This window comes from Mustela nivalis, assembly GCF_964662115.1.
Source record: "Mustela nivalis genome assembly, chromosome: 13".
NCBI classification, from domain to species: domain Eukaryota; kingdom Metazoa; phylum Chordata; class Mammalia; order Carnivora; family Mustelidae; genus Mustela; species Mustela nivalis.
In genome coordinates this window covers 41,947,887-41,965,017 of record NC_139032.1, presented here as the reverse complement: position 1 = coordinate 41,965,017, position 17,131 = coordinate 41,947,887, and the positions used below count along the sequence as shown (strand labels likewise).

The window sequence follows — 17,131 nt, the reverse complement described above, 5'->3', positions numbered from 1 at the left end:
TGAACCACTGGTTAGTACTTCATTTCTCTTTATGCCTGAATAATATTCCTTGACAAACTTCTAAACTATTTTCCAAAGTGGGGGGCATCATTATACATTCTCAAGTGTCTGATAATTCCAATTTTTTCACATCCCCACTAATAACAAATTGTTACTACCTGTTTTTTAATTATAATCATCCAAGTATTTGTGACATAACATGTCATTTTGTTTTTAAAATTTTTTTGAGTATCATGGTTTTGATTTACATTTCTCCAATGACTGTTGATACTAAGCATCTTTTAATGTGTTTATTGGCCACTTACACATTTTGGAGAAGTCTCTGTTCAGATTTTTTGTCCATTTTTCAAGTGGATTTTATTATTAAATTATAAGAGGTCTTTATATATCTTGGATAAAATTCCTTTGTCAGATATATGATCTGCAAATATTTTCTCTCATTCTGTGAGTTGTCTTTTTATTTTTCTCATGCTGTCCTTTAAAGGACCAAGGTTTTTAATTTTGATGATTAGTAGATTTTCTTAAACGATACTTTCTCCTTTGCCCTTGGGACAATTTTCAGAGCTTTATATGATTGTTGTTTTTTTTAATTTTTCATAAGTGAAATTATTGTTTTTCTAGGTAGAGAGTTCAACAAGCTCCTTATACCATTATTCCAGAGGTTATTCCGTATAATATGTTTTAATATCCTAAAGGTTTAGTCTCCTAAGTCTTCTTATTCAGTGTTTTCCTAGTATTATCACATAATTATATCTCCAGAAGATATAATTCATCTCCAGCATCATATTCACAAGTTAAATGCAAAAACACAAACACATAAAAATGCCCCTGTTACATATATATTATAGAAACATATAATATATATATATATTATAATTACTATATTATTGTAATATAATTATAGAATTATAAATATACGAAATATGTATCTTATATATATAAATTTTATATATAAACGTATAAAATGTAATTATAAAATAAAATATATAATTATAATATAATTATTATAAGTATTATATATATAATCTTTATTTCTCTTCAAAAATCCTCCGCAGTCAAGGTTATTAGCACAAACGAACAGATTCAGAAGGATAATATCACTAAGGTTCACACAACTATTAGGAGATAGGGCTGGGACTGAAACACAGATCAACCTATCGCCAAGATATATGTTGACAGAGACTAATTCTTCATCAATATCAAGGGACTAAAAATTTACAGAAATATACAAGTAAAAAGCCAAACTATGTACTTAGAGTGAGCTTAATAAAAAGTTTCAATTAAATTCCTGTCAACAATAACTATTCCCTTGTCAAGTATAGGGCTCAATCCCGACTAAAAAATAAACTATAATTTCAATACCATTATAGTTTAAAAACAAATTTCATGTCAAATTAGCCATGAAACACTACTAATGAAAAATTTTTCAAAAAATAAAGGAAGAGGTTTGACCAATGAAATGGCTTAAAAAGAACTAACTAAAAGTTGCTTTATATTCATAGTTAGTAGTATTATAATTTTCTACAAAGATACTTGGCTAAATAGACTTTTAATAGAGATTCAACTTAGATTTAATAACTAGGTTTATGAACCAACTACTGACAAGAGAAACTGTCATTGTTTCACAGTTGACCATTTTTCTTCCCAAGAAATCATTTTAGTTTTATAAATGCAGCTTTCATTCTTCATTCATATAGTTAAGTGTTTGGGTTTTTCTGAAATGTGGACTGCACTTACATTTAAATTTTATTACCAAAGGTCTTAGTTCTTTTAATAGCTCTTTGATGTACAAAAAAATTCTAGAATGAAACCAGAATTTATGTGCTTACTAAACAAACTGTTGGGTTGAAAAGAAAGTGCCAAGCAAGAACAAATACTAAGTTTCTAATTTCTATGTTTTATCATCCGATATAAAGAGTAGGTTTCAGTTAAATGTTACATTGTTGACTTAAGAAATTCTGTAATTCTAAACATCCACAGAAGTTTAAAAGGCAAAACTATAGGATAAGGGACACCTGGATGGCTCAATTGGTTAAGCAACCAATTTTTGATTTCGGCTCAGGTCTTGACCTCAGGGTCATGGGGTGGAGCCCCAGAAGCCCCACATTAGGCTCTCTGCTCAGGTGGGGGTCAGCTGGAGATTCTCTCTCTGTCCCTCTCCCTTTGTCCCTTCCCTACTCATCCTCTCTCTCTTTCTCTCTCTCTCTCTCTCACAAATATAAATAAATAAATAAACCTTCCAAAAAAAAAAAAAACTGTAGGATAAAAGGACCCACTTCTTTTTGCCTTGGACATAATTTACATAAAGAGTTTGTTACCCTAGCAATCAAAGTCTCTTAATGCCATGTTGGGTAACCAGATGATATTTAGAAGAATATTTATTGATTACTCACCATGAACCAAAGACTACTTTAGATGTCATAATGAATCTAAGCAGTGTATACAGGGGTCTAAAAATAGGAAAATATCCAAAGAAAGTTCAGGAAAATGTGTGACATGCAGACCTTAATGTATTTTTAAAGAGGAGTCAAGGTGGTTTATAAACTACCTTTAATCAGAAAGTACAGTGAGATGACAAACACCTACATCATATTTCCACATATATTCGGTATACTCTATCCCACACACTGCTAAAATGAATGAATTTCTGGCTTAATCTAATGTGTCATTCTTTGTTTCTTTCATATCTTTCTTTGACCCTACAAAGACACATCACTCACTTTTTTACTAGACATGCATGAATATCACAAATGGATATGCATGTAAATAAAAATTTCTAATGCCAGCTCTTGAAGAAACATATAAAAAGAATATGCAAATATTCCTATCTAGAAAATGGCAAATGGGCGCTGCTGATCTGCAGTGGGAAAAGTTGACTCAAGCTCTAAATAACAGTAGAAATAGTTAAGGGACACTGTTAATAAGGTTAAAAATAGTAGGAAAAACAAGTAAGTAAAAAATAAATACTCTTATTTAATCACTACATTTTTTAATGAAATTCGCCCTTTAAACATGGGTTGAACTTTTAGAGCAGTGATACACAATCCTTAAAATTTCTCAACATTTTACCTCAAGTAAGCTTTAAAACTTTTGATTCAAATATATTTGAAGCCATTATGAAGGAATTCTGAGCAAAAATGGGGGAGTATCAGAACCTATAATCAGTATCACATATTTTGTCTCACCGTTTCATCATATCTTCTACCTAAAAACCATGACACACCCAGTGCATTTGTGAGACACAAGGAGTTTGCTCAGCTGAACTGACTTTGATCTGGTCAGCTATCATGGTCATCACTATCTGCAGCTTTCCCCCAATCATATTAATGATAACTAATAGCTCTTACTTCTTTATAAAAGTTTATTATTTCTTCTCCTCCTTTCTTTGTTTTCCTATGCTCCTTCCATGATGTGAGTATTCTGTGGTCCCAACTGCTTACATCATAAGACAAAATGCCATCCTCCCATACATGGCTTTACAATTAGTTTATTTTTCTACAGATGCTACTCTCCAAACTGAATATAGGCCTTAACAGATAAACATCCTTCTCTCTCTCTCTCTCACACACACACATACACACATACACACACACAAAACAACACACACACACACACACACACACACAAACATATTTTTTTCCCCAGGTCAAAGATGAGATTGAATATTCAAAACTTAGTAATTTATATAAGAATAAATTTCAAAAAAAGGAAAAAAGTAAATTTCAAAAAGCTTAGTAAAAGAGCTTTATGCCCACATTATGAATTTAGAAAGCCAGCCATATAATGAACATTTAAACACACAGATATACACATACACATTCGGTGAGTATTATTTAATAGTATTACATTTTTAAGGGCCACTAAAAAAGACTGAAAGTGACTTATATATTAGCAAAAATAATGTTCATATACAAATACTACTCTTATTCTGGAGGAATCAACTATTTTTTAGTAAAAAATCAGAAAAGAATATTTACTAGCCCATTAGTTTTTAAAACCTCCTTCAAAATCAGAGACATGTCATTCTAAAGTAAACCTAACAGATCATTTGAAGCACAAATGTTATCAAGAAACATTAACTTTACCACAAAGCATAGCAATCAAAGTGCTTTCTAAAATCCTATCTAATGCTAGCAATCATTGTATTATATAATCAGTTAAACCCCCAAAGTATAGGGAAAAAGCATATACTTGACCATTTTCAATCACAAGTTCTTTAGAGAATAAAATATTCTTTGAACAAAACCTCATGAGAACTAGAATTCCCTTTTCAATATATGGTCTCTCCTAGAGCTGTAACTAAATATTACTGAGTGGCAGAAAAACAAATCTCAAGAAATGATGGACTTAAAAAATTTCATTGTAGAAAGCACAAAGCAAATCCTAATAATACCAATTTTAAAATGATAGCTCCCCTGCTTCAAGAGAAGCAAATATAAATACTCACAGTAATGACTAAAAGACCCAACTGGATATGTTGAGACTCTGATGGACTTTAATAAGCATAATCACCAAGCAACTTAAATTAGAAAGTCAGTTTTATTTAGTAGTTGATTAAATCTTTATTAAATTCATAGATTGTGAAATTAATAGTTCAATTTTAATCAAAACTTCTTAAAGTCAAGTTTGATAGTGTATAACACTGAACACAAAACTAATTTTGTTAGATCTTTAGAAGTCCTATATTTAAATTCTATTAATTCTATGGCATTAAATATAATAAAAATATGCCATTCATTTACCAATCATATCGTTCAAAACCATACACTGAATAGGAGGAATTTCATTAATATAAAAGTAAAATTAAAGTCATCCGGGGGCATCTGGGTGGCTCAGTTGGCTAAGTGCCTGCCTTCGTCTCAAGTCATGAACTCAGGGTTCATGGGATCAAGCCCCCGCTTCTCCCTCTCCCTCGTTCTCTCTCTCTCTCTAATAAATAAATTAAATCTTTAAAATAAATAAATAAATAACAAATAAAGTCATCTGTGTTTATATTTCTTAAATACCAACAAAGGACTCAACACACTTAGTTTGGACCTTTCCAAAATTATGTTCTACATTTTTTTAAAAGATTTTATTTATTTATTTGACAGACAGAGATCACAAGTAGGCAGAGAGGCAGGCAGAGAAAGAGGGGGAAGCAGGCTCCCCGCTGAGCAGAGAGCCCAATGTGGGGCTCAATCCCAGGACCCTGGGATCATTACCTGAGCCAAGGGCAGAGGCTTTAACTTACTGAGCCACCCAGTTGCCCCCAAAATTATGTTCTATATTTATATTATATTTCCTGAAACAGAGAAGCTATCACTTTCCAACTGGTTTATTAACATTTCATGTATCCTGATCCCCTCCAGCTCTAAAAAGCTTAGTTACACACTTAGTTATACTAAGTTATACACCTATTACTTTTAAGTCTCAAAACTTCCTGAAGTCTTTGCATATTATTAATAACACCTTGATCTCACTAGTAATCCTAGAGAGGAAAGTGGCTTTAATTTTCTATTGCAATGCAACAGAGAAAATAAAGACTAAGACTTGAATAATGACCATGAACATGACCTAGACTGGAAAACAAGCTGTTACCTCAAAGGGAGAGAAAAATTACCTGTAGGTAATTTATGCTTCCCATCGATATTCTATAAAATACTGAAACTATTATATTCAAAAGAAATGTAAGTATGGGAAAGACACACTGAGGTACACGGCATCATGAGATATTATTAAAACAAAGTTTCATTTCCAAAAGCGAAAGGTGAAAGTTTTCCGTCAAGTCATTTCATCTTCAGTCAAAACCAATTATGAATTCAAAGCAAAGATAATAATAGCTAGCTTTGAGGGTGCAAAACTAGAAAAACTTGATTTTTTATGGTTTAAAAATTTTAATTTGACAGATAACTCGAGAAAATTTCTCAAAAACTTTCCCCCCCCACCCCAAAGCCACTAATCTATTGGGGGAAAAAAAATAAACGAATATGTATAAGAAAAATATATTTAGGAAAAGTGCTAGATTAATTTTTTATAAAAAAGAAAAACACTTGGGGCGCCTGGGTGGCTCAGTGGGTTAAGCCGCTGCCTTCGGTTCAGGTCATGATCTCAGGGTCCTGGGATCGAGCCCCACATCGGGCTTTCTGCTCAGCCGGTAGCCTGCTCCCCTTCCTCTCTCTCTGCCCGCCTCTCTGCCTACTTGTGATCTCTCACTGTCAAATAAATAAATAAAATATTAAAAAAAAAAAAGAAAAAGAAAAACACAGTACTTACTATGTAAAATAACAGTATATTCATTAAATAAAATTTCATTAACTAATTCTTAAATTTCATATTACAGCCAGGTAAAGTGATAGAGAACAACAGTTCTAATCAAAAAACAGAACAAGTTAGAAATCTCATTATAGGGAAGGGTTAAAGAAAGAGGAGCAGAAGAAACAAAAATGGAAGAAAATAAGACCTAAAGCTATGGGTTTATGAGATGAAAAATAGGAAAATAAGTTAGGTTGAAGCATATAAACTGTAGATCACTCAGGTGCAACCTGAATCATTAGCTCTTCAGCAAGGAGCTATTACTCTCAGATCTGCAACAACATCTAGTAATCTATCAAGCTTTGCAGAAACAATTAGTCTTCAATCTTCTGCGCTATGATCAGAACAATGGTGCTTCACAGAATGAGGCCCAAACAAGCCAACAGAGGTTGCCCATGAGCTGTTAACTTGCCTTATTTCAGACCAATGTGCCAAATCATAAAAGTTGAAAAAGAAAAACCTGTTAGTATCAAGTGAAATTTTTTCATCACCAAGCACTAGTACCCTCCATGGTGAATTAAGCCAGTCTTCTTTTATTTGTATCTAGTCACTGGAAAGCTAGAAGACCAAACTAGGGTTAAGTCTGTCAATTTATATTGGTGACTGGCTACACTATTGCACTCTTAGTTGTAACTCTGGCTAACTTTCCAAACTCCTGAATACAGGGTCTATAAGCAAGAAGATCAAATCCATGATTCAGCTCAATGGCTCCAACATGGTTTTCTCCACCACTGATTCATGTCCTGAACCAGGAATCAAGAAGTAGAATAGCCCGTGAAATTTGGGATAGCACATGAGAGTGAACAGGGAGTAAGTATGTTACACAGAGAGCCCTAAACGTCCTTAAACTTGACATCCAAAGTACTCCAGCTACAAATGTAACCAAACACTGAATACTATCAGTCCCTGAATCAGAACACATCGAGTATCTTGGGTTGAATGAAGACCACATATAACATTAGATCATCTGAAAGTGATAGAGTTTAAATTTTATCCCATCACAACGTGTCCATCTGGGCAGCACGGATTTGGCCACCACTTCTTAATATATGCCAGAGTCTCCATCTTTTTTGACAAGGAGAAAAAAATATTCATTTTCTTCAATAACGACTATCACCAAGAGTTGAAAATGAAGTAACCAAGTCTCTGCAGAAGGGATTCATGTAGGGACAAGACAAAGAAGGCACAGGTATTACTCTAGATTTTAAGCCCTCCCTCTTGGGATTCCCAGTAAACTGCAGAACCACAGTTTGTTGCATCAACCAAATACACACATCCAACAAACGTTTATGGAGGCAAGCGTTACAGTGGAATCTTCGTCCATAAAGTAAAATGAATTATGTTAACCTCAATGAATTCACATTCTCTTGGGAGAGATAACACATGTCAGATTTGGGTGAGTGTTATGCTAAACTATGATGAAGATGCTAAACTATGATGAAGATGCTAAACTAAGTATGAAAGAAACACAAAGTTGGGGGCAACCGGGTGGTTCAATCAGTTAAGCATCTGCCTTCGGCTCAGGTCATGATCTCAGGGTCCTGAGACCGAGCCCCACATCAGGATCCCTGCTCAGCGTGGTATCTTCTTCTTCTTCTCCCTTGCCCTTCCCCCACAGTGGTGCTCAGTCACTCACTCTCTCTCTCTCTCTCTGCTCTCAAATAAATAATCAAAAAATATTTTTTTTAATTTTTTTTTAAAGATTTTATTTATTTATCAGAGAGAGAGAGGGGGAGAGAGCGAGCACAGGCAGACAGAATGGCAGGCAGAGTCAGAGGGAGAAGCAGGTTCCCCGCTGAGCAAGGAGCCCGATGTGGGACTCAATCCCAGGACGCTGGGATCATGACCCAAGCCAAAGGCAGCTGCTTAACCAACTGAGCCACCCAGGCGTCCCTTTTTTTAATTTTTAAAAAGATTTTATTTATTTATTTCACAGAAAGAGAGATCACAAGTAGACAGAGAGGCAGGCAGAGAGAAAGAGGGGGAAACAGGCTCCCTGCCGAGCAGACAGCCTAATTCGGGGCTCAATCCCAAAACCCTGAGATCATGACCCAAGCCGAAGGCAGAGGCCCAACCCACTGAGCTGCCAGGCGCACCCAAAAGGATTTTTAAAGAAAGAAACACAAAGTTGAGAAAAGGCAAATTTCTGAGTAGGAGGATGGGAGATGGGAAAAGAGGAAATCATGGAAGGCTTCACAGATTGCAAGCTGTCAGACCAGGGCATTATAGGATAGGAGTTTACTAATGGAACAAAAGAAAAGAAGTTCAGACAATACAGGTCCAAAAAAAAAAAAAAGTGAACAGCCTGAACAAAAGCAAGAAGATATAAAAATATACAATGTGTTTAGGAAGCCAAGAGCACCCTAAGGTGCTGAAGCAAGAGAGTTAGAGGGCAAGGGACAGAGAAGAAGCTGGAAGAGTTAACACGGAGCCACAAAGAAAGGGGCCTTAGATTATATGGCAAGAAGTTGAACTTCATTCTGAAAACAACAAGGAGACATTGATGGTTTTTTAATAAAGTGAGGATGACAAGATCAGATCAATATCTCAGGAAGACAAATGTGGCGATGGTGTGAAAGCTGGATTATTGGGGAATGAGAACAAAATGATAGGGTATGAAATGACTATAAAAGGGAGTCTTTGAAATCATTAGCTCTATTGATTATAAATCCTGATCCCCCTCTCACCTAGGTAACAATGCACCAAGGAAGGAAGGAAGGAAGGAAGAAGGGCAGGCCCTGAATAAATTCTAAAATAGTCTATAATTCAGTTTTTACTAATTCAAATAATTTTCCCACTTTTTCTAAAGGATAGAGGTTTTATTACATACATCTTTGTTGTAATCAGCATCTCTGGTTTTGAAATTTTATATCAATGGTACTAAAATTACTTTCGTGCTATTATCTCATGGCATGTAGTGAGGGGAAAAAAACCTGTTAAACATCAAATTTGACCCAATAAAGTAATTGCCATAGGGTTTTCTTTTTTATCCTTACCATTACAAGTTCTTCCTGTAATTCACTGCAACTTTTTTCATTATACTGGAGTCTCTTTGAAAGGTCTATAATTACTTTCTTATGTTCCTCGATCTCTTCATTTAGTTTCTTGTTTTTGGAGACATACTCTCTTTCTAATCTGAAAAGTTAAAGTGTCAGAGCAGAGTTTTCAAATATGGTTTTATCAAGTCCTATTATACAGTTTAACATGACTGACAGATGTATTATCTATCAAGTTTTTGTGCCAAAGACCACCTCTCTTTTTTTCAAACAAAAAGGGTTGCATATTCTTAAATGAAAGACTTTAATGGAATAATACCTCACCCCTTTCATTAGCAGATATTTTACTAAGCCCGAGGTTATAAACAAAATCGATTTGGTTAGTGTTGATTTGGTCTCACCATTATTTTTTTTTTAAGATTTTACTTATTCATTTGACAGAGATCACAAATAGGCAGAGAGAGGAAAGGAAGCAGGCTCCCTGCTGAGCAGAGAGCCCGATGCGGGGCTCGATCCCAGGATCCTGAGATCATGATCTGAGCGGAAGGCAGAGGCTTTAATCCACTGAGCCACCCAGGTGCCCCTCACCATTATTTTTGATGAACAAAACCCACCTACCACAGTTCAATTAGCTCAGAACCTTCCTCAAGACAGAAAACAGTTCTATCAAACAATTTTCAAATTAAACTATAACATTAGAAAAGGAACAAATGTTTTATTCCTGGATGTCCATGCAAATGGAATATGATGGAAAATAAAAATCCTAAAGAAAGAATCATCAAAAATCATCCACATTCACTGTGAAAACATATGAAATTCTTTACTTTTTGTTCTTTTTTAAGTTTTTATTTAAATTCCAGTTAGCTAACATACAGTGTAATATTAGTTTCAGGGGTAGAATTTAGTGATTCATTACTTCCATATAACACCCAGTGCTTCCTTAATGCCTTCCTTAATGTCCATCCCCCATTTAACCCATCCCCCACCCACCTCCCCTCCAGGAACCCTCAGTTTGTTCTCTATAGTTGAGAGTCTCTTATGGTTTGTCTTTCTCTCTTTTTACCCTTATGTTCATCTGTTTTGTTTCTTAAATTCCACATATGAATGAAATCGTATGGTATTTATCTTTCTCTGACATATTTCACTTAGAATAATAATCTCTAGCTCTAGCCACGTCATTGCAAACGGCAAGATTTCATTCTTTTTAATGGGTGAGCAATAGTCCATTGTATATACCACCTCTTCATCTATCAGTCGATGGACATTTGGGTTCTTTCTATAATTTGATTATTGTTGATAATGCTGCTATAAACATTACGGTAAATGCACCCCTTCGAATCTGTATTTTTGTACCCTTGGGTAAATACCTGTAGTGCAATTGTTGGATCATATTTTTAATTTTCTGGGAAATCTCCATACTGTTTTCCAGAGTGACTGCACCAGTTTGTATTCCCACCAACAGTCTAAGAAGGTTCCCTTTTCTCCTCATCCTCACCAACATCTGTTGTTTCCTATGTTGTTAATTTTAGCCATTCTGACAGGTGTGAGGTGGGATCTCACTGGAGTTTTGATTTGTATTTTCTTGATGATGAGTGATGTTGACTATCTTTTCATGTGTCTGTTGGTCATCTGTATGTCTTCTTTGGAAAAATTCTGTATTCATGTCTTCTGCCCATTTTTAATTGGATTATTTGTTTTTTGGGTGTGTTGAGTTTTATAAGTTCTTTATAGATTCTGGATACTAACCCTTTATCAGATATAGCATTTGCAAATGTCTTCTTCCATTCCATAGGTTGCTAACTTTAAGTTTTGCTGATTGTTTCCTTCATTGTGAAGAAACTTTTTATTTTAATGAAGTCTCAAGAGTTTACTTTTGTTTTTGTTTCCTTGCTTCAGGAGATATATCTAGTAAGAAGTAGCTATAGACTGGGGCGCCTGGGTGGCATAGTCAGTTGGGCATCTGATTCTTGGTTTCAGCTCGGGTCATGATCTCAGGGTTGTAAGATCGAGCCCCACATCGGGCTCCATGCTCAGCACTGTCTGCTTGAGATTCTCTCTCCCTGTCCCTCTGCCCCTCCCATTGTGCTCTCTTACTTTCTCTCTCTCTCTCTCTCTCTTAAATAAATAAATATATCATTAAAAAAAAAAAAAGAAAAAGAAGTTGCTAAGGATGATGTCCAAGAGGTTACTGCCTATGTTCTCCCCTAGGATTTTGATGGTTTCCTCTCTCAAATGTGAGTCTTTCATCCATTTTGAATTTGTTTTTGTGTATGGCATAAGAAAGTGTTCCAATTTCATTCTTTTGCATGTTGCTGTCCAGTTTTCCCAACAACATCTGTTGAAGTGACTGTCTTTTTTCTATTGGATATTCTTTCCTGATTCGTTGAAATTAATTGACCTTATATAGTTGTGGATCCATTTCTGGGTTTTCTATTCTGTTCCATTGATCTATGTCTGTTTTGGGGCCAGTACAATACTATCTTGATCCCTATAGCTTTGTAATGTAACTTCAAGCCCAGAATTGTGATGTCCCCAGTTCTGCCTTTCTTTTTCAAGATTGCTTTGACTATTTGGGGTCTTTTGCAATTCCATACAAATTTCAGGATTGTTTGTTCTAGCTCAGTGAAAAATGCGGTGGTATATTTTTTTTATTTAGTTTTCTCAGTGTTCCAAGATTCATTGTTTATATACCACACTCAGTGCTCCATGAAATACATGCCCTAGGGATTGCATTAAATGTATAGATTGCTTTGGGCAGGACAGACACTTCCAACAATATTTGTTCTTTCAATCCATGAGATTGGAATTGAGATCTTTCCCAGTTGGAAATGAGTTCTTTCAATCCATAAGAAATGGAATGTTTTTCCATTTCTTTGTGTCATCTTTAGTTTTGTCATAAGTGTTTTATAGCTTTTCAGAGTTCGTTAGGTTTATTCCTAGGTATCTTATGAATTTTGGTGTAATTGTAAATGGGATTGATTCCTTGATTTTTCTTTCTGCAGCTTCATTACTGGTGTATTGAAATGCAACAGGTTTCTATATGTTGATTTTATATCCTGAGATTTTACTGAATTTGTGTATCACTTCTAGCAATTTTTTGGTGGAGTCTTTCAGGTTTTCTACATAAAGTATCATGTTATCTGCAAATAGTGAATATTAGACTTTGCCAATTTTGGATGACATTTATTTCTTTTTGTTGTCAGATGGCTGAGACTAGGACTTCCAGTACTACATCAAATAACAGTGGTGATAATGCACATCTCTATCTTGTTCCTGACTATACAGGAAAAGCTCTCAGCTTCTCCCCATTGAGAATGATATTAGTGGTGGGTTTTTTCATTAATGGTCTTTATTACATTGAGGTATGTCTCCTCTATCCCTACTTTGTTGAGGGCTTTTATCAAGAATGGATGCTATACTTTGTCAAATGCTTTTTCTGAATCTATTGAGAGGATCATATAGTTCTTATCCTTTCTTTTATTAATGTGATCTATCATGTGATTGATTTGCAAATATTGAACCACCCTTACAACACAGGAATAAAAATCCCACTTGATTTTAGTGAATGATTCTTCTAATGTACTTTGGATTTGATTTGCTAGTATTTTCTTGAGAATTTTTATATCCATGTTCATCAGGGATATTCTCTTTTCTAATGGGGTCTTTAAGTGGTTTTGGAACCAGGGTAATGCTGATCTCATAGAGTCAGTTTGAAAATTCTCCTTCCCTTCCTATTTTTTGGAATAGTTTGGGAAGAATAGGCATTAAGTCTTCTTTCAACGTTTGGTAGAATTCCCCTGTGAAGTCATCTGGCCCTGGATTTTTGTTTGTTGGAAGATTTTTGATTACTGATTCAATTTCCTTGTTGGTTATCAGTCTATTCAATTTTTTTATTCCTCCCTGTTTCAATTTTGGTAGTTTGTATGTTTCTAGGAACTGATCCATTTCTTCCAAATTGTCCAATTTGTTGACATATAATTTTTCATAATATTCTCTTATAATTGTATTTCTGTGGTGTTGGTTATTTCTCCTCTCTCATTTATTCTTTTATTTATGTGGGTATTTTCTCTTTTCTTCTGGATAAGTCTGTGAGGGGATTTATCAATTTTATTAATTTTTTCAAAGAAACAGCTCCCAGTTTCATTGATCTGTTCTACTGGGGGTTTTTTGTTTGTTTGTTTCTATATCATTTATTTCTGCCCTAATCTTTATTATTTCCCTTCTAATGCTGGCCTTAGGCTTCATTTGTTGTTCTTTTCCTAGTTTCTTTAAGTATAAGTTTAGGTTGCTTATTTGAGATCTTTATTGCATCTTGAAGTCACCCTGTATTGCTATATACTTCTTTCTTAGGACCGCTTTTGCTGCATCCCACAGGATTTGGACCATTGTGTTTTCATTTTCATTTGCTTCCATGTATTTTTTTTTTTATTTCTTCTTTAATTTCTTGGTTGAAACATTCATTCTTTAGTAGGATGTTATTTAACCTCCATCTGTTTATGGTCTTTCCAGATTTTTTTCTTATGGAACACTTCAAGTTTCATAGCATTGTGGTTAGAAAATACGAATGATATGATCTCAATCTTTTTGTACTTGATGAGACCTGATATGTGACCTAATATGTGATCTATTCTGGAAAATGTCCCATGTGCACTTAAAAAGAATGTGTATTCTGCTGCTGTAGGATGATATGTTCTGAATGAATGTAACTGTTTAGATCATCTGATCTAGTGTGCAATTCAAAGCCATTTTTCCCTGTTGATTTTCTATTTAGATCATCTGTCCATTGATGCAAGTGGGGTGTTAAGTCTTCTACTATTATTATTACATTATTATGAACTCCTTTATGTTTGTTATTGTTTTATATATTTGGGTGCTTCCAAGTTGGGAGCATAAATACCCACAATTGTTAGATCTTCCTGTTGGACAGACCACTTATGATGTAATGCCCTTCTTTATCTCTTGTTACAGTCTTTGGTTTAAAATGTGGTTTGTCTGGAGGTGCCTGGGTGGTGCAGTTGGTTGAGCATCTGACTCTTGGTTTCAGCTCAGGTCGTGATCTCAGGGTCTTGGGATAAAGCCCCACGTCAGACTCTGAGCTCAGCTGAAGTCTGCTTGGGATTCTCTCTCCCTCTCCCTCAGTTCCTCCCACTCATGCCTAAAATAAATAATCTTTTTTTAAAAATCTTTTAATTAAAATAAATAAATAAAATCTAGCTTTTCCTATATAAGTATGGATCCTCTGGCTTTCTTTTGATGTGCTTTTCCATGGTAAATGTTTTTTCTTCCCCTCACTTCCAATCTGCAGGTGTCTTTAGGTTTAAAATGAGTCTCTTGGGGCACCTGGCTGACTCAATTGGCATGCAGCTCTTGATATCAGAACTTTAAATTTGAGCCTATGTGGGGTGTAGAGATTACTTAAAAATAAAATCTTTTAAAAATAAAAAATAAATATAAGATGAGTCTATTGTAGACAACATATAGATAGGTCATTTTTTAATCCATTCTGATACCCTATGTCTTTTGATTGGATTATTTAGTCCATTTACATTCAGAGTAATTATTAATACATATGAATTTAGCACGACTTTATTACTTATTTTGTCACTGTTTCTGGGGATTTTCTCTGTTCTTTTCTAGTCTTTGTGCATCTAGTTTTTCTTTCCCACTCAAAGAGTCCTCTTTAATATTTCTTGCAGGGCTGGTTTAGTGGTCACAAGCTCCTTTTAGTTTTTGTTTGTCTGGGAAGCTCTTTATCCTTCCTTCTATTCTGAATGACAGCCTTGCTGGATAAAGTATTCTTGGCTGCAAGATTTTTCCCATTCAGGATGTTGAATATATCATGCCACTCTCTTCTAGCTTGCCAAGTTTCTGTGGAAAGATCTGCTCCTAAACTTATTAGTCTTCCCTTGTAAGTTAGGGACTTCTTTTGTCTTGATGCTTTTGGATTTTTTCTTTATTTCTGTATTTTGCAAATTTAACTACACTATGTCTTGGTGTTGGCCTGCTTTTGTTGATTTTCATGGGAGTTCTTGGTGCCTCCTGATTTGGATGTCTTCTTCCTTCCCCAGATTAGAGAAGTTTTCAGCTATAATTTCCTCAAACAAACCTTCTGCCCCCTTTTCTAGCTCTTCTTTTTTTGGGGGGCGGGGGGCTCCTATTATATGCATGTTATTACACTTTCTGGAGTCACCAAATTCCCTAAGTCTAGTTTTATGATCCAAGATTTTTCTTTCCCTTTTTTGTTCAGCTTCATTATTTTCCATCTTCTGAGGGAATTCTATCCTTTTGTTTTTTTGACATAAAATGTATTGTTTCAGGGGCACAGGTCTGTGATTCATCAGTCTTACACAATTCACACTGCTCACCATAGCATATACCCACCCCAATGTCCATCACCCACCCCTCCCTAAAAATATGAAACACTCCTTGAATTTGTATGTCATCCTTGTGCAGGGGCCTTGCTAGTCTTCTCTGTATCATTCCAATTTTAGTATACATGCTGCCGAAGCAAGCACAGGAATTCTATCTTCTATATCACTTATTCCTTCTTCTGCTTCTTCCATCCTTGAGGTAATTACACCCAGTTTGTTTCAAATCTTGGTTATCACATTTTTTATTTGGCCTGATTTGTTTTTAGCTCTTTTGCTTCTGCAGTAAGGGTCTCCCTGATGTCTTCTATGCTTTTCTCAAGCCCAGCTTATTAACCTTATGATTGTTGCTTTAAATTCAGGATTAGGCATGTTACTTAGATCTGTTTCGATTAGATTCCTAGCCATGATCTTATCTTGTTCTTTCTTTTGGGATGAAATCCTCCATTTTGGCATTTTGTCTAGGTCACTGTCTTTTTCTGTGTGTTAGTAAAACCTGTTATGTTTCCTGCTCCTGAGAGTAATGGCCTAATTAAAAAAGGTCATATAATGTCCAGAGCCTGGTACTTCGGGAAGTAGCTCTAGTGTGTATTGCATGCACTCTGCTGCTTGTTTTCTTTGCTCTATCCTTCAGGTCAGTGGTCTGCAGAGTTTCTCCTTGCCTGCAGTGGGGAGTGTTTGGACCCTGGCTAGGGTATGGAGTGTTTTAACTAGCTGTGCTCTGGTCTGCTTGTTAAGAAAATTGATACTATTCCCAATAGAACTGAAGCTTTGCAGAACTGTATAGTCAGTAGACAAGGTACATGAAGGGGTTTGTGTTGTCTTTGTGGGGAGGCACCCACTGCACTGATTCTTTGGCACACTTGCCTGAGAAAAGCAGTACCAGTGGAGCACAGGGTATGGGGCTTGGTGTGAGCAAGTTAGGCAACCAGAGTTGGTGCGGTGGTATTTCCTGTGAGGGGCAGGGTAGGGCAATGGTGCCAGCCAGCTCCTTTGTCCCTGGAGAGGGGAATTCCTGCTTGCTGCTGAGAAGCCCTCCCAGAAGACTGAACAATCTTCCCTCACGAGTCCCAGCAATTCCTTAGGTCACTGCCTTCACACTGTCTGTGTCCAGGTTGCTTGACCACCTTGAGCAGTGCAGTGCACTGTGGGCTCTATCACTGCCCAGCTGGCTGAGTTTTAAAATTCCATACTTTAAGGACCTGGTGTGGCAGGGACCTGCACTGGTCTTCTGGGGGAGGGTAATTAGTGCCGGGACTGATGCAGGTCTGACCCAGAAGAACAGTCACACCAGAGCACAGAAGCAGGGAATACACACTAAAGAGCCAGTGTCCAGGTTAGCAGCCCTCAGCAGGTGTCTCTGCACTTACGCTGGGGGGCAGGGGAGAAAATGGCACCTGCTGGCACCTTCATTCCCAGAGAGGCAATGTCACCTCTTTAAGATGTGCTCCAAGAAGGAGAAACCTTCTCTCC

At 35.9% G+C, this 17,131-nt stretch overlaps 1 protein-coding gene across 12 annotated transcripts in view; it reads right to left on the bottom strand.

Annotated features, from left to right (window-relative positions):
• The window catches only part of CCDC171 (coiled-coil domain containing 171), a 291,861-nt gene that overhangs the window by 193,260 nt on the left and 81,470 nt on the right, over positions 1–17,131 (bottom strand). For 9 of the 12 annotated variants that reach the window (XM_082695056.1, XM_082695058.1, XM_082695061.1 and 6 more), the window contains one exon: positions 9,291–9,429. The exons of the other annotated variants lie outside the window; for them this stretch is intronic. In XM_082695056.1, coding sequence (XP_082551182.1) covers positions 9,291–9,429 — 139 coding nt within the window. The remainder of the gene's footprint in view (positions 1–9,290; positions 9,430–17,131) is intronic. 12 annotated transcript variants of the gene reach the window in all.